Source organism: Tachysurus fulvidraco, chromosome 8 (assembly GCF_022655615.1).
Source record: "Tachysurus fulvidraco isolate hzauxx_2018 chromosome 8, HZAU_PFXX_2.0, whole genome shotgun sequence".
Taxonomy (NCBI): domain Eukaryota; kingdom Metazoa; phylum Chordata; class Actinopteri; order Siluriformes; family Bagridae; genus Tachysurus; species Tachysurus fulvidraco.
This window is the reverse complement of record NC_062525.1, coordinates 9,496,771-9,523,154: the sequence shown is the minus strand read 5'-3', so window position 1 is coordinate 9,523,154 and position 26,384 is coordinate 9,496,771. Positions and strand designations below refer to the sequence as shown.

General features: G+C 37.9%; 1 protein-coding gene and 1 non-coding gene across 11 annotated transcripts; both read left to right on the top strand.

The window, feature by feature from the left end:
- Positions 1–285: 285 nt before the first annotated feature.
- mta3 (metastasis associated 1 family, member 3) lies at positions 286–25,026 on the top strand. 10 transcript variants are annotated; one of them, XM_027163102.2, is made up of 20 exons: positions 288–567; positions 1,669–1,820; positions 2,638–2,705; positions 4,308–4,401; positions 5,539–5,665; positions 7,573–7,636; positions 8,570–8,687; positions 10,021–10,123; positions 10,460–10,559; positions 10,669–10,857; positions 12,553–12,627; positions 12,719–12,777; positions 12,886–13,007; positions 13,584–13,741; positions 14,316–14,538; positions 18,206–18,298; positions 18,392–18,571; positions 18,677–18,708; positions 20,000–20,124; positions 23,716–25,026. In XM_027163102.2, the coding sequence occupies exons 2-20, from the start codon at positions 1,799–1,801 to the stop codon at positions 23,879–23,881; spliced, it is 2,118 nt and encodes a 705-aa protein (XP_027018903.1). In that variant the 5' UTR covers positions 288–567; positions 1,669–1,798; the 3' UTR covers positions 23,882–25,026. The 10 variants fall into 10 exon arrangements, with proteins under 10 accessions (XP_047673187.1, XP_027018903.1, XP_027018902.1 ...); XM_047817235.1 differs by lacking the exon at positions 1,669–1,820 and adding an exon at positions 21,281–21,308 and having other exon boundaries at positions 290–567; positions 22,658–23,858; XM_027163107.2 differs by lacking the exon at positions 1,669–1,820 and adding an exon at positions 21,281–21,308 and having other exon boundaries at positions 291–567.
- A 1,028-nt stretch (positions 25,027–26,054) lies between these two features.
- Positions 26,055–26,148, top strand: trnai-uau. The gene is made up of 2 exons: positions 26,055–26,092; positions 26,113–26,148. It is a non-coding gene; the product is annotated as a tRNA-Ile (tRNA).
- The last annotated feature ends 236 nt before the right edge of the window (positions 26,149–26,384 follow it).

Genomic DNA, 26,384 nt, shown 5'->3' with positions numbered 1-26,384 from the left:
TCCTTTCTTCCTTCCTACCTTCCAGCCCTCTTTCCTTCCTTCCTTCCTTCCTTAATGCGATTCCATATTACAAACACTTCTAAGTGTGACCATATTTCTAAGCTAGCCCTTATTAAACAACCCCTGATAATTTAACACATAGGCTGTACTGTTCAGCCTAAAACTGTATTTCCTTTACCTTTACACTTTATATATTCCTCAGGCAAATCTTGTGTGTGTGTGTGTGTGTGTGTGTGTGTGTGTGTGTGTGTGTGTGTGTGTGTGTGTGTGTGTGTGTGTGTGTGTGTGTGTGTGTGTGTGTGTGTGTGTGTGTGTGTGTGTGTGTGTGTGTGTGTGCGCTGAGAAAGGGGCTCTCCATTAACAAAAAAGAAACCCAATCGAGGGAGAGAAATTTTAAGCTCTTTTCGCAAGTTGTCCCGTTTATACATCAGTCTGCAACGTTTTAATAACTTCTCCTTATTGCATATTTTTATTTACTTATTTATTATCTGTTTTTAGTTTATGGTTTGTTTGTTTTTTACCACTCCGGGAGGGCAGAAATGGCGGCCAACATGTACCGGGTCGGAGGTAGGCTATTACAATCCGTCTTTCTGAATTCATGACAGCCGAAACACTTTTGGGTTTTATTATCTACTTTAACAGGTATGCGAATAACTTTTAAACCGCTATACACGCACAAGGCGACCTTAAAATCGACCTGTAATTGAATGTGTCCCAAATTATTTAGGATGCCTGTGAGGCCTTTTTTAGCCGCACTAGCAGAAGAATGCTAGTTTTAGTCGTGGCTAGCTATTATAAACACATCATCAGCTAATCTAGCTAGCTAACGCTATTAAAGGTGCAGAAACGGGACAAATTAAACGCGTTTGTCACAAACTCACTCTTCAGCATGTGAGGGGTTTTCTTTGAGAGATGGCAAGTGTAGGTGATTTTTATAAGCAGATATATTCTTTTCGTAACGTTCACCATTTTGGACATTTTCATTAGTTATGAGTCCTCACGGCGTGCTAAGCTAACTAGCATTTCACAGCTCCGTTTATTGCTAACCATAACCACAGAATCTGTTTTATTCCCTTTGAACAAAATTCACCCAAACAGCCGCGAGTCTAACGTTATTAACTTTACATTCCTTCAACACAAACTCATCTATTGACTTAAACCGCGTATTGCTATTTATTTCTCCTCTCATTGTTTATTTTAATTAACCAGTGTAGTGATTAGCTGTGATGTGCCGGTGAATCCGACATTGTTTCATGGCGGCGTTAAATCGTGTCAAACATTTAACGCCCAAAAACATATGTCTCCATATAGCTGCACTTCAAGTAGATGAAATTTAATTGCATACATGTTTGCGATCGAATCAGATTGAAATTCAGTGTAAATGACCAAAAATGAGCCAAATACGGTTCATTCAGATTGTCCCAGTGTATCGGAATGAGAAACGCATATCTAGGCTGTTTAATAACATATAACACGAGTCACAAAACCTTATAGTATACAGACACCTTGTAAAAAAAAAAAGTACAGTAATGCCTTTATGAACAGGATTTAATTTACTATTTACACCTTGACTTTGTAAGTCCCATATTCAGTCGAGTCAAGTGATAGATCTTTTGGTTATGGCTTAACAGTCTGGATTAACATCTTTAAAATCAACCTGTGCTTTAGGGATGTGGGGATCTACATCGTATCATCAGTAAATATCCTCGTCCAATCCAGAGATTTTATGATAGAATGCATGTGGTGATGTCTAGCACAACGTGTGTGAGAACAAACGACCCAACTTATTTTAAAGCTCATGACCATCAGGACTCATAACTGTAAGTGTACAACAGATGATTGCTGGTTTGTTTACATGATTTGCCCTAAAATGCGGGAAATGTCATTGTCATATTTCTAGTCAGAAGTGCCTTCAAGCGTTCACCCTATTGGTTACGCTGTATTGTCGAAGGTTTGTGGACGCCGAATTAATCACACCCGTATGTGGGTCCTCACCAAACTCTTATTCACAGTTATACAGGATGTCTGTTTGTTTACGCTGTAGAATTACAGTTTACCTTCACCGGATCTAAAGGGACCAAACCACCATGACAAAGGGGCCAAGCCACCTGTGTATAAAGTGAGGGTAATGAATCTATGGTTTTTCAAGGTTTGAGTGGAAGAACTGAAGTGTCCTACACAAAGCCCTGGTTTTAAACCCACTGATCACCTTTGGGATGAGCTGGAACGCTGACTGATCTCACCTGACATCAGCAATGCACTTGTGGCTGAATGAGCACAAATTCCACAGCCACGCTCCAAAATCTAGGGAAAGCCTTTCCAGAAGAGTGGACATTTTTCTAAAGGCAAAGGAGGACTAAATCCGAAATGGATTTTTCAACGTGATTGCATGGGTGTAATTGGTCAGGTGTCCACAAACCTTTGACCTTTGGTCAAAAAACCCCCAAAAAACTAAATGAATAACTTCAGTTTTATATGCACAATTTAGTAGTTCTGTTTAAACAAATCAGTATTCAGTGAATATTAGTCTGCATAACTTTTTTTGCAGCCTTTCTCCTCTAGGTTATGGCTCATTTAATCATTCTTTGTATTGAATGACAAGGCAAACCACATGAAATTTCATGTTTCTTTTTGCAGATTATGTCTTTTTTGAGAATTCTTCAAGCAACCCTTATCTAATCCGGCGAATAGAGGAGCTGAACAAGGTACAGTTCAGGGTGTGAGGCGTGCACTGTGGGTTGTTTGGGAGAGTAGTGGAAAAGCTAAAATCTTGACAATGCTAGAATTGCTGGCATATCTCGATTATAGGGGATATTGAACAACATGAAGGATTTGAAGGAGTTTACAGAATGACTCGGGTGCTTGAATGACAGTCACACTGGAATCCTGCATTGACTCTCACAACAGTTTCAGTCCTTTGTTAATATGCACCGTGAGCACAGAAGCATTTTGCAATGGATGCGGTAGAATAGATTAGGACAGACTTTTAAAAGAGAGATAATTAAAGTGCTGCTTTTTTTAACTTGGTAAACAGCAAAAATCAAATAGCCTTCATGACTCATATATTCCTACTCTTTATTCTTTCATTATTCATAATACTCGTGCCATGTTTAAAGTGGGAATCAAAGACATGCTGATCCAATTCTGGGTCCCTCAATAGTATCTCAACTGATTGTTTGCTGTGGTGAGTTTATGTGTTTAGCTGTGTGCAAGAGTGCAGTTTAAAAATTGAATCAAACTGATTGTGTTGGCCAGGTTTCATATTAGATCCTGATAAGAAATATATATATTTCTTCCATTCTTGGCTGATGTTTGTTTCTAATGCCGGTGTAATATTATATTTGGTGACAGATGTTAAACGTGATGTTCCCACAGCAACAAAAAAGGTTAAAGTGGTGCACACCTGAGCCATCTGTAGCTGCTTGTCTGCAATATAATTATTCTTCTCAATTAGATTTTCTCCAGTGTATTAAAAAAATAAAAATCACATTGTAATTCCCAGCTCACAGATGATGTAAAAAAAATTACATCCAAATTAAAAATGCAATAGAATAGACTCTTTTTCAGTCAGAATTTTAAAGCATCCGGCTCCAAATGCCAGCTGACGAGTATGTTGATAAAATACTGACTAGAATAATAAGCTAATAATAAAAATAATTTACAGTGACTCCAGATAATCCACTACATTTTCATGTGACTTATTGTTTTTATTTATCAGATTTAATAGATTGACTTTTCAGGCTGGTATTTTGTTTGAACGCATATTAATAACGTCACCCTTCTTGTTTGGCAGATAGAACTGATTAACCAGTGCATAGAAATGGCACCAGGGGGACGTTCTTATATGTGAAGACATGCAACGATGAAACAAAACAAGAACTGAATTCGTTTTTGATCTCGTTGAATGTTGTCTCACGGGAAATCAAAGTGTTAAGACTCCGATATTCACAAGTCCAGTCTTTTTGTAATGACCTGCTTTTCTGCAAACTGCTGTCAGACTGCAAAAAAAAAGACCAGAAATGCTATGGTTTAAAAATAGTGTTATCTTAATTATTAAAAGTGCATCAGTTTTACTTGTGCCTTTGTTGACTCTAGAGACTCCCCCAATGGTTTGTGCAGTGAGAACTTGCTGAATAAGCCTACAGTATGGCAGAGACCGTCTTGCTAACTTGTGCTATTATCAGCCCTGTACTGTTCAGGTTCTCTCTCTCCCCCCCCCCCCCATTAAGCAAGTTTTAGGCACAGGAAAGTTTGGTTGAAGTGTGAAACCATAAGACAGAATTGATCATGCGTTTCACTGCTTTCAGACGGCGAGCGGCAATGTGGAGGCGAAGGTGGTGTGTTTCTACAGGAGAAGAGACATCTCACAGAGCCTCATCCAGCTGGCAGACAAGCATGCGAGTGAGTGAGGTTGTGAAAGACTGAGTGGTGTTTTGTGTTGGTGTTCAAAAATGTGTTTTAATGAGGCCATGTTTTACTAAAAACAAAAGTGCATCCAAGCACATCCTCTCTTTGTGTGTGTGTATGTGTGTGTGTGTGTGTGTGTATGAGTGAGCGTGCATGCGTGTGCAAGTGCTGGTTGTTTTCATGGCAAACTAGGACGCATGTCATATCCCTGTGTGTCAGCAGGGGCCCTGTGATCTTTGGAGAGTTGCTAATTCCACACGGCCATAATTGTATGGCTTAGGGATTCTTAACTAATTAATATTGACAAGTCAGTGTGATGGTTTGGCCACTTATAAATGCGTAATTAAGATGTTTTGCTGGAGAATAAGGCTGCATGATGTATTTATTTGTTAATTAAGGGCTTTGCAATACCAGTATTGGTTATTGCCATAGGTATATGAGCAAGTTTTCTGATTACTTTGTTTGATCTTAGAGGATCATGATATAGTTTCTGTTGGTGCTTTTGATAATTCATCTGATGTTCCATCAAATTCCTTAGTGTAGTAGTACAATTTCAGAATATTACTTTTGTCCATGTTGTACAGCCATATTGGAGACCTCACTTCCAGCATTGATAAATGGGTCTGACAATGATGCATCTGAATCCATAGTAAAATGAGCAAGGCTGAAAAGCTTTAGCTAATACTTTTTTGAGGTACTTTTTTCCACCAGTCAGTTTGATTCATGTCCTAAAGCCATACTATCATCACTAATGTTTGGTCTTCTATTTCACCATCCGATGGTTTGTGTAATAACAGTAATGAACAGTACGTTGAACAATTTCTTAGTACTCTAAATAATTTTTCAGATCATTTCACTTTCCAAATAGATAGTCTGATCTGATGAATGAGCATCTGTTTGACTTTTCTGTTAATATGGTAGAAACTTTTGGTCTTCATACCTCATAACTCAATGTCTTAAAAGTTCATTTTGCTTATTCAGGCTTTTGTTTTTAAATTAAGCTTTGGCAAGACTTAGACACCAGTGCAGTAGTTGGGGTGTGAGTACATGCATACATTTGTTAATGCCATTTTTTTTCTAACAGCAGCACTTGGCTTGTTCTTATTTGTGTGTGTCTGTCTGTGTGAGCAGAAGACTTGGAGGAAGAGAAGGAGGCACCTACAGAGCCAGAGCTTAGTGAGAAGCAGAAACACCAGCTCCGACACAGAGAGCTTTTTCTGTCTCGCCAGTATGAATCCCTCCCCGCCACACACATCAGGTAAACACACAGACGTGCATACTTTAAGAAACTGCAAGCATAATCAGCATAGAGTATACACAGAGAGGTTACTGCGACAAGTTAATTTGCAATGAAAGTGTTTTTGGGGCATTTTTATTTATCTGTATCAATAATAATAATTAATGTATTGAAACACTTCATTTAGTTTAAATAAATCCATGTTTCTAGCAATCAGACCAATGGATGCTGTAAAAGTCCTTATGCAATGTTGTGGTTTACATCACCTACATCTCATTTTTCTCTTTACTTTAAGCTCAAAAGATTAGTAATGTGCATCCTACAGGAACCATATGACTGTAGTCACATTAAAAAAAAAATTTTGCATTTGTGATTCTATCACTACGTATGATGCAAACATGCAGCACTGGAAAAGGAGCCTGATAGGAACTGTTAAATCATAACGTTGCATGAGATTTTTAATACAGGATATAACATCACACCAACCTGAGAAACTAAATAATAACCTGAAAAGTTACATTTTTGGAAAATCAGTTTCTGTCCTGAGTGATTATGTATCAGATTTTTTACGGGCTCCTGATTCAGATAGTGTTGGATACACTTCTCCATCTCCAGGCTATGCAAGACAGAAAATATTGGATGTGATTTTATTGATCACATGGCACAAAAGATTTTTTTGTATATTTGTGGAAATATTATTATGAACCCCTTGAAGGGTCACACTAGAAAAAGTCTTAACGCCTGATCGTTCAGAGACTCTTGTGATAAATTCATTAGCAGCATGAAGCTCTGCCTAAATTTTAATGAAGTGTGAGATTGGTAGGTTTCACCAACACCTGCTGTGTGCACCAAGATTGCTATTTCTCAGACATGTAAAGGAAAGGCTCCTATGTTCTAGACACTATAGATTTATTGAACTTCAATGGAAAATCAATGCGGCATTGTTCACCAGAGATCGTTAATGCAAAGTTGTTGTACATGGCTATATTTGTTCAGTCTCACACACATTAGAAGTACTCTTGGATTCCAGGGATTGTTGTTAGGATTGTACTGCTGGTACTGCCGTTAGTGATTTTGGTATCAGGTCTGTTTGGTGTCAACTTAATATTGGGAAAAATCTGAATTCAAAGTTAATATAGTTTTATTACAGCAAGCTATGAATTGTTAGCTGTATATTTCACTGATGTCAAATAAATTACATTAAAATATTGATATGATAATATTGACCATAATTCTAGCTTGACAATGTATAAGAAGTTTTCAGATATTTGAGATATGATTACCAAACTGTTTTGCAAGTTCTTGTCTTTCCTGTATTTGTAATTGTTTAGTTTAGTAAAGGAGAGAAGGCAAATGTCTTGTCATTAACTAATGACTAATTTTCAACCGCACCCATAATGTCTTTTGTTTTCTTCAGCTTGCTTTTATATGAATGAAAAGAGTCAGAGAGGGAGGACAGCTTCAGTATTAACTCGTATGTCACATAGGCAAGTTCAAGCACAGATCAGATAATGGCTGCTGTTACTTTTCCTTTCAGTTTTACTAATTTAAAGCAGTTTCTCACTTAGAACCAGGCGTGGCACTTTTCTCTATTATACTTTCTCCCAGTTACTAGAAGAAGACTGAAAATCTAGGTAATTGCTCCTGTGCTGTTTGAAAAAGCATGCTCCTTTACTTCATGTTCAGCCTCCATCCTCCTACCAGAGCTAATTTTTCCCCATGTCACCTTTTCCCATCTCAGCTCACATTCCTCCTCTTTTTCTCACTTTTTCAATCACGCATTTTTTTTTCGTAATCTTGCACCTCATGCCACTTCCTCCGCCCCCTGCTGTGCCAGGGTGTGTGTGTGTGTGTGCGCACACGCATGCTCGCGTGTGAATGTGTGTGTATGATTCTGAATGCTGCTTTGTGTCTGCTTGTTTTTCTAGGGGGAAGTGCAGTGTCGCCCTCCTGAATGAGACTGAATCAGTACTCTCCTATTTGGACAAAGAGGTACCCAAGTGCTGGCTTTTACTAATAGATTTCTAATTGACTTTGTGAAGCTTGGCTCAAATTATTAACAAATAATCAAGCATCAGTTCAAGCGAATATCTGCAATTTATATATTCTCTGTGTGTGTGTACCGAATAAGAATCTTGAATGGTTAAGGGTTAATTTTATAGATTTAGGTTAATTCTGGATAAATATTTACTGTAATTTCTGTACTTCTTTCTTAACTATTTGCAGATTGTATTTGGAATTGAATTTGTAAAACCTGCCAATCATTGTTGGGGTGGGAGCATAGTATGGGTTGTGTTTGTATTTGGCAGTGACCTCAGTCACGGTCGACTGCATTTTAGAGCACCTTTCGATCGATGGCCAAGAAGTAAAATATGCTGAACACCTTGTCTGTTTCTGATTCACTTGATGCCTCACTGGGACAACTTTGCTTCCCCCTGGAACAAATAATGTTAATGAAACTAACCCAAATTGTGTTTTTAACCAAACTAGACCAGTTTAGGACTTATAATAGAAGGCCAACTTGATTATCAAGAGTAGTTTTTGGTAAACAAAGGCAATAAAATTGATTTTAAAAAGATACAGGCACTACTCAGTAAATTATATTCTTTTTAAATATAAAGTGAATATTATATGATTTTTGTGTGATGCACCTATTGTGAAATTGTTTAATTATTTTGTCATGGCACTCTTTGTGGAACCTTTGTTAATTATCATATACATAACTAATAGTAATATAGTAAAACCAAGCCATTGCTTTTGGTTCTTGAACTAGAATGTTGACTGTGGCTGATGTTACCTTCAAATACAAACATGCCCCATAGTATGCTACTAACAACACTGTCTGGTTTCTGAACAACTGCTTTTCAGAGGGTGTGTTCTGCTCCTTGTATCTCATGCCTGTCTCTTTTTGTTTCTATTTTACAGGATGCCTTTTTTTACTCTTTGGTGTATGATCCAACACAGAAGACACTGCTGGCAGACAAAGGGGAAATCCGTGTGGGCCCCCGTTTCCAGGCTGATGTCCCTGAAATGCTCCAGGAAGGTAATCAGAACACTGTCCCACGATTTTATTATTGTATAGTTTTTGATGACAAAAAATCTTGGAGCAGAGAGTGTTAAAAGCTTTAATGAAGGGCCCAATCACTGCAGCTTGCGGGTGCCCTGTAGACCAAATCACTGAGTCAACACTTCAGTATCTGTGTCACTAAATAAATGAATGAAAGCTCTTCAGTTCTAACTGTCAGCCTGTGTTTATAAGATTGAGTGAGTTACCCAAGAGAGAAAACACTGAGAGAGGTTGAGCATAATGTTTAGTATTTGCAGAGTATCAGGATCAATTTGATTAGTGACTACTGGTGCATCACAAAAGGAAGATTGCTATATCAGCAGCTACAATCTGTCAAGTGTGAAATTACTGTTCTGTGGGTCTCTTTGACTTAACTTTGCTTCTTGTCCCATTTCCCTAGTTATATTCCCAGTTGCAAGGTCTTAACATTTTCCTTCTTGCTCTCTTGGCATAGTTGCATACATATGAACAGAATCTTGGAGGAAATCTATTTTGAAGGCAAACTGTGTACATCTTATCCCTAAATTAAAACTGTATCGCAATGGCCTTTATTAAAATAGGATTTTTATATTAATTTGGTTTGATATTTGACTAAAGCTCAGCAAATGAGTCCTAATATTTCTTTTATTTTATATTGACCGTGATCTTACTTTAAATTTATTAGAGGATATTGGTGAGTCCTTGATGTAAATGATTAAAGACCGGCCTACATTATGCTGTTTTGTCATTAAGACAAAAAAAACCTCATCCAACACACTGATTATTACATAATGCACATCTTTTCCTAAATTATATTACAGACTATTATATTATGGTGGCTTTATTTATTAATTTTTCTGTTTCATATTAATTTAAAATGTCATTGTGTCTGGAAATCAGGTTTATTGGACCAGTTAGGTGCATGCTGTGTTGTGTGTTTATCCACTGATAGATTTTTTTTAATGTTATTAAAAGTTAGCAATACTCTGTGGTCTTATTCATTCTCACTCAGCTTCTCCTCAGGCGGAATAGAGGATCTCTGCCTGACTTATCACCCTCAGGGCTTTTGTTTGCTAAGTCTTTTAGAGTTAAGCTACGGCTGATTCTCTATCAACACTCTGACTGGGATGTTTGATTAATAAATCATTTCAGCTAAAAAAACGAACCCTTTCGTTATAATGAACGTTTCAGGAAGTGTTTGGATTGAAGATGAATAAATATTTGGTCATTCAAAGTTACCATACACTTTTAGGCAGTTTTAAAGAAGTACAAGCCATCATTACTGATAATGTGATACATTACTTAAACAAAACTGTGCTCTTTCAACCAGGAGAAGCGGATGATCGGGACCAGTCCAAACTGGAGGTGAAGATGTGGGACCCAGAATGTCCGCTGACCAATAAGCAGATAGACCAGTTCCTAGTGGTGGCTCGGTATGTGTTCTGGCACAATAAGAAAATAAATCCTTTTGCTTAAAGAATCAACACTAACAAATGCTGGTTGTATTTTATGGTAAATAACTGTAGTTAAAATGTGTTCATTTAAAATAATTATAACAGACAGTACAATCTTATTAAATATGTCTATCTAAATATTTAGCTTTCCTTTAAAATAAAAAAAAAAGTTAATTATAAAGCTGTGTACCCTGAAATAGAACACTGTTTATAAACAGAGATACTCCTGATTATTATAATGACTGTAATTATATTGTTTAAGGTATAATATTTGGGGGTTAACACATGACCGTAGTTCTGTTATTGTTTGCGCAGTGCTGTGGGTACCTTTGCCCGTGCTCTGGACTGTAGCAGCTCCGTCAGACAGCCAAGTTTACACATGAGTGCTGCAGCAGCATCGAGGGACATTACACTGGTAACATCATCAGCACTTAGTTTTACAGCTCACATTCTCTCTTTTCTCTCAGCCTCATCAATTTCCTTTCTGTTTGACGTTTTCATTACTCTTTGTGGTGACTGTGCAGTTCCATGCCATGGACACTCTGCACCGGCATGGCTATGATCTTTCGAGTGCACTGAGTGTTCTGGTGCCACAGGGAGGTCCTGTGCTCTGCAGGGACGAGATGGAAGAGTGGAGCTCTTCGGAGGCCAACCTGTTTGAGGAAGCATTGGAGAAATATGGCAAGGATTTTAACGACATCCGGCAAGACTTTGTGAGTCCTAATCATAAAGATCATAGAAAGTAATAGACATGTACATGAAAGACGTCCAACTCCTTAAATAGCAAATGAAAGCTCTGCATCAAACCTTTTGAAGCCAGGGATCTCTTTATCTTCAAAATTAAATTATCTTACATATTAGTATGAATTTTTTTTTTTTGTGAACACTTAGAGAGCTTTCTCTTCCTGAATTTTCCACATATCGAGCACTAGTCTTAGTTGATTTCGGTGCTTGGACAAATAACTTTGACAGTGTAGGTTTTAAAATTAACCAAGAGTTTCACAGACCTACTGGTATGCATCACAGATCCCATGCGGGTCCCTTACCCCATTTTGAGTATCACTGTGGTAGTAAGTAGGGTAGCAAAGTGAAGATGAAGTAGGTCTGCGACACAATGATGGTTGCATCTGTAGAGATGGAGGTCTCACTGAAACCAGCCTAGTGCATGTGCCCAAGTCTCAGGATCTTGTGTGAGTGGTTTGTCAGGCTAAGACCAGGATGGACAGTATTGGTTTTGCTCTCTGGGAAATTACTTTCTTTCCACTAGAGGCTTGGCATCTAAAGGAAGTGCTGCCCTTTGTTTGACCTGCACTTGGAGAAGCAGTGCGCCAGATGATGACTCAGTGTAAATGGTTATTCAGAATCTCACGGTTCAATAGTTGAAATAGAATCATGAGTGCTTTTCACAAGAATAATCCCACTGAGATGCTATTGTCTCAATGCTTTATTGACCTTTGGTGGGATATGCAAGAGTTGGCCTTTGGATGCCAGAGACTTGGCCTCCACCCCTCTCTTAAATACTTATGAAGCATGGTATGATATTTGGCATATTTGAAGGTATCTTTCTGGCAGGAAAATAGTATTCTATTCCAATAGTGGAACAATCTAAAAAAAACAAAAAAAAAAACAACCTAAATCTGACTTTCATATCTGTATGTCTCTAGGCACACTAAGCCTATATTTGTGGGTACACGGTAGGAATGTTATTTTGAAGCTACAGGAGTTTTGTTCCCAATCAAGCCTGCAGGATGATGAAGGCTCTCCTCTCAACATGCACTCTGCCACATCAGGCTGTTTCCATCTAGAGTTTTAGACACGGTCCACAAGCTGACTGATGTAAGGGTAGAATTTTCCAGGCCTTCACATTTTTCAAGATACTGCATTAACACTGATTGCAGGAGCACAGGCGAGTTTTTCTTGTGGGCTGTGACCGATCTGATCGGTAAATGCAGGTGCCATTTCCCCAGAAACACAAAAGCAGACAGAAATGACAGAAAAGCCACACACACTGTTCAACATCCTGCATGCAGTTGTACCAACGTACCTCAAAAGAAACTTCAGTGTTCTCTCTCTTGTTGCCTTATGAATTAAGTGCCAGTGGTAAGGATATACATTAGGACACAGTGTTTTCTGCATGCATCCTCCAGGCATCTGCCAAAGGCAGGCGCTCATGAATAAAAATGTGCATCTGCATGCAACGTCAGACTTTCCATGTTTCAGAATAAGCATAGAAATATAAAGGTGTTTTGAGGTCGTTGCTGTCTGTTGATTTGCTTGGCTAACTTGAGAGTGGCACACAGTTCTCCAGCGACAGACAAAGATTCCTGAAGGGGTGTGTGCACATCACTACAAAGTTCACATGCTATTTCTTACTTTTCGATTTGCATCTTCTTCCTGCTTTGTTTCAGCTCCCATGGAAGTCCCTGACTAGCATTATTGAGTATTACTACATGTGGAAAACTACAGACAGATATGTGCAGCAGGTAAACAAAACAGCCCTGAAAGAGTATGATGATAATAATGTAATGCTGATGCTATACATGTGGTGCTAAATATTTTTATTTGTCAATTCAGAAGCGACTGAAGGCGGCTGAAGCGGAGAGCAAATTGAAGCAAGTCTATATCCCTACATAGTGAGTCAAACATCATCCTTGCCTTCTGATTCCTCTTGCTTGATTCTACTAAATAACCAAACATTTTTTTCACTCATTATAATTTTATGTATTTTTTTAATTCCGCAGTAATAAGCCAAATCCTAATCAGATCTCTGTGAGCAATGGCAAGTTGACCACCATGAATGGCGCAGCAGGACCGGGCGGGTACCATGCAGCCAGTGGGGGCCGTGCGTGTGAAAGCTGTTTTGGTGAATATCTTATGCGTTTCTTTAATTACATTCAGTAGAGTCCCCACTGTTACCTTAAAACATGCCATGCCCTTGAAAACTAAAAACTTTTTTTCTTCAATCAATTAAGTAAGCTCTGCATGTTTCGTAATCAAATTGACCTGACTGGTGGAGTGCAGTCCAAATAATCCTCAAGGATCTGAAAGCAAGTCAATAGTGACCATTAGCGATAAGTCCTCAGTGGAAGAACCAATGCATCTTGCTCATGCTTTTGCATCTAGGTTATAGCTCTTGAACTTTTAAAAAAAGTTTTTTTAAAAGCATCTTTTCACAGTTTCTAATTCTTTCAAGGTTCACTTGTTTGTAGATGAGATTTTCGTTTTCCTGGAATTTTTTTAAAAAAAGTTTGTTTATTTGATCATCGAATATAAATTGAAATTAGTATGCAATTGGAAAAATAAATAAATAAATAAACGTCTCGTACGTAAATCTTCAAGGATCTCTTTTTAAAAAAAATAAAACCACAAATGTCAGTGAGAGACTGTGGTGAATTTTTTTTTCTTTTTTTTTCTTTCTTCTTCCCTTCTGCCTTCCTAGCCATGCAGTCTCCTCAGTGGTACTCGTGGGGTCCTCCGAACATGCAGTGTCGTCTCTGTGTCTCCTGCTGGATGTACTGGAAAAAGTATGGAGGTCTGAAGATGCCAAGCAGAGCTGAGGGAACTGAGGAGAAAACGCCTCCAAGCCCTGCTTCAATTGTAAGTGCTTGCTTTATTCAAGGAATATGGTGTTTGTCAGTAATGATGATAGAGGTTGCCTGATGACCGCTAGAGACTGAACTGAAAAGTGTTTTTATACCTCTTAAAAACATATCAAAGTCTTAGTGTACGCATCAGATTTGATAAACAATGCAATCTTTGTTCTAAAAAAAACCTGACTGGATAAACATCTTCAGGATTTCTTCATGGAAACATTTATTTGCATTTTCTTTTGCATAGCTTTTGTTTTGGATTCGAAAGTTTTTTTTTTTTTTTTTTTTTTAATTAAGAAATAGCATGTATTGAAAAAAAGTTAGAACAAGACAAAATATAATCTAAACAAATATATGACTAAAAGTAGCTTACTTAGCAGACTGAAGTCTTATCACTCCTCTGTGATTTGGCATTATAAGGGATATAAAAAGCACAGCCTGTCAGTGAAATAAGCAAAGTGCTGCTTGTTTTATCTTTCCGTTTGTTTGTTTCTCCCCATCATACTTAAATCTGCATCAGTGCTCTCGTTGTTCTCTTTGCTTCATGAGTTTGTTTTTGTCTTTCTCATGTTTGACTATAGGAGATGCGTTCACGTGGTCATAGCCTGCGTCAGAGCTCCCACATGGTTCCCATGAGAAACAGTGGAAGTCCAAAATCCTCCATGAAGACTAAACAGGCGTTTCTCCTACAGGCCACACGCCTCACCAAGCTGGCGCGTCACATGTGCCGTGACCTCATCAGGCTGCGCCGGGCTGCGCGCCGCCCCTTTGTGCCCATTAACTGTGGCGCCATAAAGGCGGAGTGTAAGAGCTCTTTAAATTCCTAACTTCAGTCTTTGTCTATCTTGCCCCTTTACACACACACACACACACACGCACACACATACTCATCACTGCACCCTCTTTGCCCTCCTCCACCACACCCATCTCTCAACATCTTACAGTCATTCCTCCCCTTCATTTCTGTCTTTTACTGTTTTTGTTATTATTATATTATTATATTTTGTTTTTGTATTTCCCCACCTCGTTTCCAATAAAGAAAGCCTGTCCTCCATCATTTTGGGTTGCAATCATCTTTTCATTTGTTACATTTGTTTCTTTAGTTTTTTGCTGCTGTTGTCATTTCTTAAAATACAGTAAAACTATATTTGGAATGTATGTGAAAAAGGTTTGATCACATGAGAAATTAATCAAGTAGATCCCATTTATTATTGCCTTTACTCTAGCTTGTAGTTGTACATGCAAGTGCATATAATGTGAGACTTGTATTTATTAACGTTGCATTTACAGATAGTCGTTTAAGACTATTTTGCCTACAAGAATCTGTATTTTGCACACCCCTTATGGTGTTTACTACTTATTGCTCACTGTGAACCTGTCCTCCCCTGCCACAGTTTGTTTTACTGTCGCTTGCTTCATTTCATTCTTAGGGTCATATGAAGCACTAGTTTTTGTTGGTCATGCTTCTACATTTTATCTCTGCTGTACCTCAAGATCTTCATGAGGCATAAGAAATTGAAATGCCTGTATAATATAATGCTGAATGTAGAACCTGTGCCTTGTCCTGCATCTGTAACAGATTCAGGCTGTCACTGGGGGTTTGTAATTAATATCCATCCACAAGTGAACTTGAGAATGTATAATCTCTGGTTTTGAACCGAGTTTTATCAAAGTGTGAATGGATAGATACATAGAGTAATATGCCCTTGTAGCCGTTTTACAGGTTAGGGGGCTTAAGCACCTTGAAGAATACAGGGTAGGAGAAACAGATTTGGAAAGAGAGAACTCGGGCTGGAATATCTTTTTTGTAGCTCTGTGTGAATGCACTAGACAAAAGATCATTAAAAGCATTGACTATCAAACTGAGTAATCTTGGATTACTTCATAAATTTGAAACGTCCAAAGATAAGTTATAAGAAGTCTACTGTTACAATGTGACAGTTATTAAGCATTTCTACAACCTATCAATCAGCTAAAGCCAGCATTGTTTTTTATTTTTTATTTTCCTCATTCAATATTTATGACCGATATAAGTACATGTACGATAAAAGTACATTAAAACTTGCATAAATGCAATATTTGGTCATGAAAACTAAATCCACCTAAAAATGTCCAGGAGGATTTTTAAAATATATATAAATGTAGATGTAGATGTTTGGTTTAATAAGATTGTATGTTTGTTTTCTTCAGGTGCCATTTACTCTAAAGAATAAATCGTTCACTGGAACAGCAGCTCATTTGTATAGCTGTTCTTTGCATCATCTATGGGGTGATGGGATAGCTCAGGTAATGGCACCAAGAAATGAGTTAGTGGTATGGGAACAGAAAATATTCTAGAATCATTTATCCTCAAGAAATAAGAAACCGTATAAAAAGCTGGGCTGCTCAGATTGCTTTTATGCAGCAAACAACTAACTTAAAGAAGAAGCCATTGACCAGCTGTTGAGGCCGTATGTGCCTTTGTAATGGGATCATAAATCATGTTAGGACTTCAGTAGTTTGGCTGAAAATTGTGTGACTACAACTGTGTGCTTAGTAAATGCAATCATCGCAGATGGCTAAAATGCAAAACTGCTTTTAGATCAGAACCTGTGATTATATGGAATCTTAAGGGAAGTTAGTTTAAGTGTTTAGAAATGGATTGGAATATCTGGCTATGCCTTAAGAACAAAAGTAATCTTTTGCTGCTTTTATGTAGTCCTTTAGTTGCCCACAAAAAAAAAAAGGTTTTATGGTGGTGGTCAAAATTGATTCGGACATTTGAAGCTTCTGGCAGTGACATTTGGGCTTCTGGTTAATTTCTGAAGCTTGAAAGAGACATTTCTACCTGTGCTGATGTTGAAAAGATGAGGGGATTGTAAAATAGTGAAGGAAGCTAATTTTCACTGCTATTCAGATGTTGGCCTTTATTTAAACTTTAAATAAAGCTGTATTTGGTTTGTGCATAATACTGAGCTGCTGTTATTATAATATTTTAGATATTATTTAAATCCATTACTATTTTATATAACCAGCTTTGTAAAATTCCTGACAGGCACATTTTAACCATTTAGAGTATGTAAATTCTATCATTTAAATCTGTAATCCCTCATCTATCCTCTGCATTGTGCTTCAACTTATGTTGCTCTTTCAAGTTTTGTGTTGCACCTTCCACATCTTTCATTCTGTGCTTTCATTCCACTCCTTTCTCTACCTACCCTATAAGCGTGTTTGTTTTGCACCCATAAGAAGATCCTGTGGCATCTCTGTGCTATAAGGCATGGTGACCCTTGGGGCATGCTCTTTGATTTGTTTCCTTCTTTTCTATCATATCTTTGTTTTCCTGGTGTAAATGTCCTGTGGGCAATCAAAAAAAAAAAAAAAAAAAAAGGAACAAAAATAAAACCATGGCTGAAACCATTCTTTCTGAGTCCTTGTAGTTTCATGTGTCTTGTGTAACTGTCCATCACTGTGCCACACTCACACTTGATATTCTGAGTGGAGCGGCAGTCGTATGAAGTTCACCTCCACTGACAGCATGAGCTCTGATCCATTAGCTCCTGTCATTCTGCTCTGTCCATGCCCTCATCAAGCGTGTTTTGTGTTTCTTTTTATGCCGTGTGAATGCGAATGTACACACACACACACACCCATTTTCCTTCACATTTGATTTCCTCTAGCCAAGCAAATATGTTGGCTATTTGGATTCTTCTGCATATCAATCAGCATGCTGCCTGTGAAAACAGTATAACAGTCCTGCTCAGATATCAGTTTTGCCAGGGTTCTTTTTGTTTAAGGGTTAAGTGGTCCTATAGCTCTAACGTGAATGTATGCAAGATATTAATATCAATACCCACTTGAGTTAATTAGTAATTAATATCAATACCCACTTGAAATTACCAGCTTCAAAGATCATACAGCAATATTCAATTGGTTAGAGCACATCGGCATACACCTTACAAGCTGTAATATAGGTTCTCTCTAATACTAAAAGATCTCTGATGAGGTTGCATTTTCTTTGCTCAATGCAGTTCTTCACCTCTGCAGTCTGCTCAGTGACGTGTGATCCAATTAGATGCATTGTTAGAAAGGGATTTGTTCAAGTACATTTCAGAACGTCTTGAAGACAGGTCTTCGTTTGCCAAGGCAACAGAATGGCTTTTCTCAGAAAAATCTTGTGCCAGCATTCCTGAAGGTTTTAATGAAATTTGTAATGAGATTAAGTTGGTTGGACAGGATTTTAATGAGAGCATTATGGTTAGTTCAATGTGCTAGAGTCCAGGGAGAACAAAAAATATGGCTTTTGGCTGAAGAATCGACTGCAGCACAAGTGATTTTCCTTTGAATTTCCCTTTGCCTGGTTCTTCGTGCAAAGTGTCTTATCAAAGAGGGTGGTGATTCACAGCGACATGACGAGTCTCTCTCTTGCTTGCTGTGACATATTGACTTCGCCCTGTTCTCTGTGTGTCCAATGCTGCTGGTTGATGTCTAGACATGATTCGAGTGGCAGAAGGCATGACAGGGCGATCCACCAAGCCCAAACCATCCCAGAGAAGCACACTAACCAGCGTTCTGCAGTATCTCGGTGAGTTACACCAGGGCTCCATTGTTGCTGGCCTGATTTTCTTGCAGGGAAGATGGGACCAACAGTGACCTGGATTGTACCGTGTTGTTTCAGAGTCACGTCCAGCACCCCATGTCCAGCGCTCTCATCGTACACCTGGCTTGCAGGTCCAACCACCACGCCGGCTTCTTTCATCCCTGCCAAGCCACGGTCCACTCGGCATGCTGGGAAAACGCAGTTACCACCATAGCAGCAGGATGGACCCAGAGAGAAGAGCAAATGCAGCAGGACAAGGTGCTGACACGAAATACATACGCACAAACATTTTAGTGTTATGTGTTTAATATAACTGTGTATGTTTAATTTAAACAAATTAATTTATGTTTGCTTTTATTACAGAAAATCAGGGACACATTGTGGGTCCTATTCTGGTAAGTAAACTGTACTGTGTTGGTGGACATCAAAGAGAAAACGATTCTGCTTAACAGGATTTAGTTTAAACCAGGAACTATTAAAGGGAAGGTCTTTACCTCCTCAATCACATACATCATTTGTAAAGCCAGTGACCATGTCTTTCTCCAGCAATCATTACTTTGTGGTTTATATATTAAAACAGGTTAACTTTATGTTTTAGTTATATTTCTGTCTGTATTTCCTTTGTATTTGTTCCTAATCCTGCAGGTATAGACACGACTTATTCATAGCTAATCCATTTTTTTAGCCACACCTTGCAATTGGAAATGTATTCTTTATTTATTATTTTTTTTAGAATTTTGATGAAACAATTGAAGCTATTTTAGTGTTAGATTATGTAAATCAAGCATAAGTAGGAATAAATGTAAACAGTCTAAAGAACAGCATCATTAGATTTTGTTTCTATTAACTGCTTTACTCTTCAAATTCATTTAACTTGAATAAAGCAATTTAAAAATGGAGAGCTTGACAGAATGACATTTTTGCTTTGTCTGTGGCACAAATAAAGGTTAAAAAGAAATAAAAGCAGATCTGTATTTTGACTAGCAGTGCAGATGGGAACACATTGTGTATACATTTCTGGTATTTAGCAGACACCCTTATCCAGAGTGTCTTACAATTTTATTTGAATTCACACAACTGAGCAAATGAGGGTTATGGGCCTTGTTCAGGGACCCAGCAGGGGCAGCTTTTACCCCTTTCCACCAGAAAGGACGGGTTGCTGGTTTAGAGCTGGTGCTGGTTCGAAGTTGGTTCCACTGGCAAGCCTTCTAAGAACCGGTTTGCCTTTGCATGGGCTAGAGAGCCATCACAGAGCAGAGCCTTACGTCACTGTATTCAATCTTATACAGCAACGACGTTCTTTTTTGTCTTGTTGGTCACAGTAACCCCTATAGTAGACCCCAGCCACTGACGCAAGCGGTTCTTAAGTCTAGACCAGCAGTGTTTTGGTGCTACCTAAGAACCACTTTTCCTGGTTCAGAGCCGGTGCTTGGGGGGTCGAAAAAGAAAGAACTAAATTAAATTAGGCTCTGAACAAGCACTCAAACTGCCTTGGTGGAAAAGGGTCAATGGTGGACTTGGGATTCAAACTCACAACCTTCCAATCAGTAATCCAACACCTTAACCACTAGGCTACCACATCCCGTTATGTAAATAGTTAATGGTGTATGTCTTCATATTTTGTCATTACCTTAATGTTATACAGTTATGCTCACTTTTCACGTCTAACATTTCCCTTTCTCTCAGCAGCACAATGGACGTAGCGGTGGCAGTCCCAGTTTACGAGCCAGCAACATGATAATGCGTAAAAGGCGGCCAAACTGGATCGATGCCCCAGATGACAGCTTTTTCCTTGTTTCCCGAGAAACCAGGTATGTCCAGTAAATGTGAAGCATGTCTTCTCTTTGTGTGCCTTTTCAATTTATTTACTTTTGATGTGGATACTGAGGTATGAGCCACAGAGCTACATATTACTTTTTGACCACCGATACAAGTTAGTATATCGAGAGGCTTACTTCAAACCGTGACGTCCTTTAAGAAAAAAAGTCTAACAAATTATATCAAAGTGGCAGAATGCTCAGTTTAGTCTTTAGCACCTTTGGGGATTATTGATTGACTTGGCATGAAATCTCTCATTTATTTTCCCACATAGTGATGCAGCCATCAATTAACAGCCAGTGACAAATCCAAATGGCAGGAGCTGCACATGTGTAATTACAGGATTGGTCACACTCAGTACCAGTAAGAACCAAGAAGGTTTAACTTCGAGTTGGTCAAACTGGAACTCAGTAACAGTACATATATGGTTGTTGACTTTAGTTAATTACTGAGAATATGGTAATAGCTTGGGAAGAATAGAATGCTCATTTGTCTGTAATGTCTCAACAGGAAGTGGCAGGACTCCACAGGTACACTTCAAGTGAGCATAAGTACTTACCAAGAAAAATACCCCCACTCCCCTGGCCCAGCAAACCATTACAAGCAAAATCACAAGTCTTGAGAGAAAAATACAATTTAGTAACTGTAAGCAAAAAATGTACAGGACCTTTTTTTGACCTGGGTTTTAATCCACCTTTCCCCACTATTCTAATTTAGATCTCAAATTTCTAAACTGTACTGTAGCTCAGTTTTACTTGCTATTCACTTATTAATTCATAGTCAACAGACACCGATGTATGAACATCTCCAGAATTAAGTTGCTCATTTCAAACCATATATGTTCTACAACAACAACAAATCTCTTCTGAATCCTAATGATCATTTCTCAGTCTGCTATAATTTGATCTAGAGTACTCTATCTGCCTAGATGTGTTCTCAGCTTCTGGGTGATTATTAATAAGGTCTGAAGTGATGCTTTTTATATAGGAACAAACTTTGAAATGAATTAGGCAGCTAAATGAATCCTCAGATGGAAAGTGTGTTTTGGGGGGAGGGGGTACACTAGAGAAGCAGGAAGACTATTTAATGCCCAAATACATCGTGGGTCACAGTGTGTTTGTGATTGACTGGCGGCTTGTCTCATTTCAGTGCTGTAGCTGTTAGACATCTGCTCATGGTAAGACCTTGGCCCATTACTGCATCCACACCAACACATGCACAAACACACACATACACACACAGATTGGGGCTGCATTAGATTACAGAATACAAAACAATTATTCTAGACATTTTAAGATGATTACGCATTGAATGGTCTGAACATCGGCAAGATGGAATGGTTACCTTTCCCACTTAGTGTCAGCTGTTGCTTATTTGCCTATTTATTAATTACTTTGAGCTGTTTGGCTCCAAAAATTGTCATCTAGTACTTTTTTCCTAACGTGGTCCCTAGAGCAGTTTAGGTCTACTATTAGTTGAAATAGGGAGGAAGCTGGAGGAAAATGCTTCTCCATTAGGGCCCTGTCTGGATGAGCCATGACCGGAGCGTCTGTGCTCGCTAGAGCGGATGCCATGCTAAATTTAGAGCCCTTGCTCTGAAAGATTAGTCTGTAACTGGCTTCAGAGAAGCTGAGACAAATGAAAGTTGCTCAGAGGCTGGGCCTGGCACTCATGCTTTACATCATCATACAGAGATCAGGAAATGAAGGTTGTGATATCACTCTTGTTTTGTTTCTTGTATGTAAGGAAGGCACAGTGAAGCAACAGTGCATAGCCATGTAAAACAAATACTATAAATGCGTCAGATGTGTTTTATGGAAGATGTTTAGGAGATGGGTTTTTGAGAGTAACCACTCTACATTTTGAAGTGAACTGTCTCAGAAGACAATAGTGACTGTTACGTCTAGATTTTTTTTTTTGTTCCATATGAAGGCTGTTTAAATTGTGAATGCACATGCATTCGTTTGCATTAATTCAAGTGTTCACTAACCCACTTAGCTCAATTAACATTTTTCTCATGGATTTGATGATAGGAGTCCAGATGATGGGTTCATAATTAGACACAATCAGGGGCAAAAGTGCCTGTAAGCCTCATAAATAGTGCATGAACACAAGACCCAGGGGTTCGTCCATTAGCCTGATTATTGCAATTATACCCTCAACGTTATATCAAATTATATTTATATAATCAGTCCTCACTGACTCATATTACAAAGCTTAATGCTCGTAATCACTTAGGAAGGCAGTGTATTCGGCGCAGCATTACTCTCACAAATTAACTGGTACACAGTCTTGTTTACCTGAGGGGAAAATTCACATTAATTCCATTACTGAATTATGACAATGTCAGAGTATATAATATAATCTGTTTAAAAATGAAAATTAAAAAAAAAAAATCTGTGTTTTTTTTTATTTTTTTATTTAGTTTATGTTCTGTTATGTATTGTTATCTTTCTGTTATCATGATCCTGGAACTGCAGGATAGTGTATATGTGTGTGTGGTGTGTGCATGTGCATATGTTACAGTCCCTGTTTGCTCTGGAACAGAGTGGTCTTTCTCTCAAGGGAGAGAATTAGCATCCAGTTGGTAATGATGTTTTCTGTGGTTTAGACAAACACAAATGCCCCACGTCATGATAACACAACGGCAACATTAGCTTGCAGTAATACAATAACAGCATGCCAGTTCCACTAAGAAAGATTTATGTGTTTTTCTACTGAGCCGCCACTAGTGTTCAGGAAAATTTAGTTACTCCATTAGTTAGTAACAAATCATATGGTTTTTCACCAAAACCAAAACACTAGATTAGCCTTCAACTGCTGCTACATCAAACTGTTGTTTGCAATTGAAAAATGGAGTTATGATAATGATGGTGTTTTTAAGATTGCGAATTGTCATACTGTTATGTAACCAGATCCTTCCTGCATGTCTTCTAGGTTCCTGTATGAAAAAGGAAATGTGTAATAATATTTTCTCTGTGGAGACGCAGAGGTGACATGGTGGTTATTTTTTATTAGATGTGGAATATGAATTGCAATCACAAGGAGATCTATTTCATGTCCACAACTTAACTCGTAATAGCTATTAGGTTTTAAAAAGAATGAGACAGGGAAATCAATTGAATTAGACCATTGTGGCCACAGGAGTCTAATCATAGAGATAACTCAAATCATCTTGGAATGATCTTTAAAGACATATTAGAGTTTTTGGTCACGTATATCTTGGATATACTATTATTCCATGTTAAGTGAATTCTCAAAGTGGATGGATTTCCTTTTTAATATTTTCTCCAGATGAAGTATGATGTTAGTGAGCTCAAGTAACACAACTCATGGTCACCATTTTTTATAGTGTGATCCTTCAAACTATTAAATTGTGGCTGCGATATATAAATTTATGGTCATTCCCAATTAAAAAAACACCATATCACCTCAGAAGCTCCATATATTCCATGTATTCTCTGCACTACTATTGCTTTTGCCGTAGCATCATTTTGTATACCTCAGTCTTCAGCCACAGCCTTGGTCACATTACTGTTGCAGGAAGTGAACAGTCATCATGTTCTCTTCTGTTGTGGTCACAGGAAAGCCCGGAGGCTGCTCACTCGTTCCCAGTTAAGAAGAGCCTGTAGGCAGCCATGCGAGCAGATTAATTTGCGCAGGGTCCCCCAGGGGCCAGCGCAGGGACCCATCCTTGCACCCCCTCACCCTAGTCTACGGATGCGAGGTCCCATTGTGATCCACGACTGACCCTCATCTGTGCCATTTCACCTGCCCGCCTCTTCTCTTGGATTCTTACCCCCTAATTATACAACACAGTGGTCGCACACCACAGTTCTTTCTGGAAATACAGAAACAGTGCTTTCAGTGAAGCATAGTTAACCAACATCATGCACTATGCCCTATAAACAAGCACTTAAAGGAAATCTAGGGCTCCATATATTTCAGTTAAGCTTCTCTAAACTCTGAACTGATCATCTTTGTTTATCTAATACTTTGTGGATGTAAGGATTGAGTCATCACGGTCATGTAAGTCAGTGGTCAGATGAAATGACATTATAATGTACAAAGCTTTTCTTTCTTATGCTGAAGACAGACTCTTCTGTAAAGTATTTGTGTGCTTTTTCTTTATAATTTCCTTTAGCACTGCACTGCAGTCCTTTTATTCTCTTACCTTTTGTGATTATTATGGCTAAACGTTTGTGAGCTGCTTTAAACTACATTTGAACAGGACCGAAGGTTTGACTTGTTGGATGTTACTGGAAGGCAGAATTATGTAAATAGCATGGGACCTCTGGATATAAGGTGCAGCTTTTTCCTCCAGTCTCATCTGTTGGAGAAGCCACCAGTTTGATACCAGTTTCATTATGATCTTCTTTTGTATTTCAGACAATGTCATGTGTTTCTGATTGCACTTATCAGTGGAGGTTCATGTTACTCTTCATGACTACTATACAGATTCAGGAGCACTGATTGGCAAGGATGATCTGATGTTCTGCTAAAATTATGAGGCTCACTGAGTATATCCATATGACAGAAAAATGATCGTTCGATTTTGATCTAAGTACATCAAGATTTTGAAAGCCCTTTCAGAAACATTGGAAGAAAAAAGGTGTTGAGAAATCGAAAGAAAAAAAACAACTATTTGTCCACCAATGATTATTGGGTTATTTTACCTTCATTTGTCCATACGAAGTTTCAGATCTAACTAATAAAAATGAATGAATGCAGAATGGGATTACCATAATGCAAAATCAGGCTGTTTATACTGCATGTGACAGTCAAAACGATCAACAACATACTTTTTTTAATGCGTCATATATTGTGTTGTGTTTACTTGTATGTCGTGTATTAAGTGAAACATGTCGAATAATAAAAAAAAAGATTGTATATAAGCACTAATTATTCTTGAATCCATCTACTATACATATTGTACACTGCCTGAAATCATGAAGTCCTTTATGTTTAGATGAGAATGTGAATCCCTAACATTTAGCGTTCAAATGGTATTGTGAAAAGTCAGCAATGCAGGCATCTGTTGATCATAATATACTCTTATTATACAGTAGAAACGATAGATCCTGAAGGAATTGTTATAAAAGTAAAAGCAGAAAAGAAGTGCAAACTATATATATATATATATATATATATATATATATATATATATATATATATATATATATATATATATATATATATATATATATATAGTTTGCACTTCTATAGATGAACTATAGATGTACAAAGTTACAAGACATAAATAATTTCAGATGAGCTTCTTGTGACAATTTCTGAGTGTATTTAACAATATAACAAATCAGAAAAATTAAGAATATAGTTAAAAAACATTCCATGCCACCCTGCACCTTTATGCATTGGTAGCACCAGTGACAGATGCACTTCTTGCCCTAAAATATGAGAAGGTGTATTAAATGATTTTTGGTTAATTTTAGTGTTCCTATGTAACTTTGTAATAACTTTTCAATAACTTGTCAATATGTGAACAAAGATTTGACTTATTTGCTGTATTTATTTAATGAATACTTTCGATAGAAAACGAATAAAACGTTGCTGCAGGAAACCCAGAAGCTCTTCTTTCAACCACGTTTAATATAAAGGCACGTAAAAAGTTTGAGGAGCAACTTTTAGACACTTTACGGTAATGAAAGCAGAAACAGAGGGAACAGTCAAAGCAGCTTAACCTTCTACAAAATGGTGTATTTAAATAAATAAGCCGCAAAATGAACAGATAACAATTCACTGTACTTAAGACAATAAGACAATATGTTATTATTATTATACCATAAATAATTTTATTTCGAAATGTACAGACGGTTTCACAGATTAAACCAAAACGTTAACACGGTGCAAGGACGCTTTGTTCCCGCGTTTATAAGCTGTCTTACTGAGCTGCTGTACCCGAGCTCCAGTGGCGCAATCGGTTAGCGCGCGGTACTTATAAGACAGTACGAAGCAGAGCAATGCCGAGGTTGTGAGTTCGAGCCTCACCTGGAGCAGAGTTTTGCACGGAGTTCATTCGAGACGGGAATCATCATGTATAATCTTCATGACACCTTTAAAGTAGAGCAGTTGCTCATAAACTGCATCTCGGATTAGCGTGTTTTACCTGTTTTACCTACATTTATTTATTAATTTTCTATTCTACTTGTACCGATTGAATAATTAATTATAGATAATACATGTATTGTGGTGGTTAGGCTCTAGTTTTCTTTTTTTCTGATCAGACAGAAAC

What these genes read in the sequence shown, in the direction of transcription:
- mta3 (XM_027163100.2), top strand. Translation starts at nt 540, where the DNA reads ATGGCGGCCAACATGTACCGGGTCGGAG. An exon ending in CAGACAGATATGTGCAGCAG is followed by an intron (nt 12,628 to 12,718) that starts GTAAACAAAACA and finishes TTGTCAATTCAG; the next exon opens with AAGCGACTGAAGGCGGCTGA. An exon ending in CAGCGTTCTGCAGTATCTCG is followed by an intron (nt 18,299 to 18,391) that starts GTGAGTTACACC and finishes GTGTTGTTTCAG; the next exon opens with AGTCACGTCCAGCACCCCAT.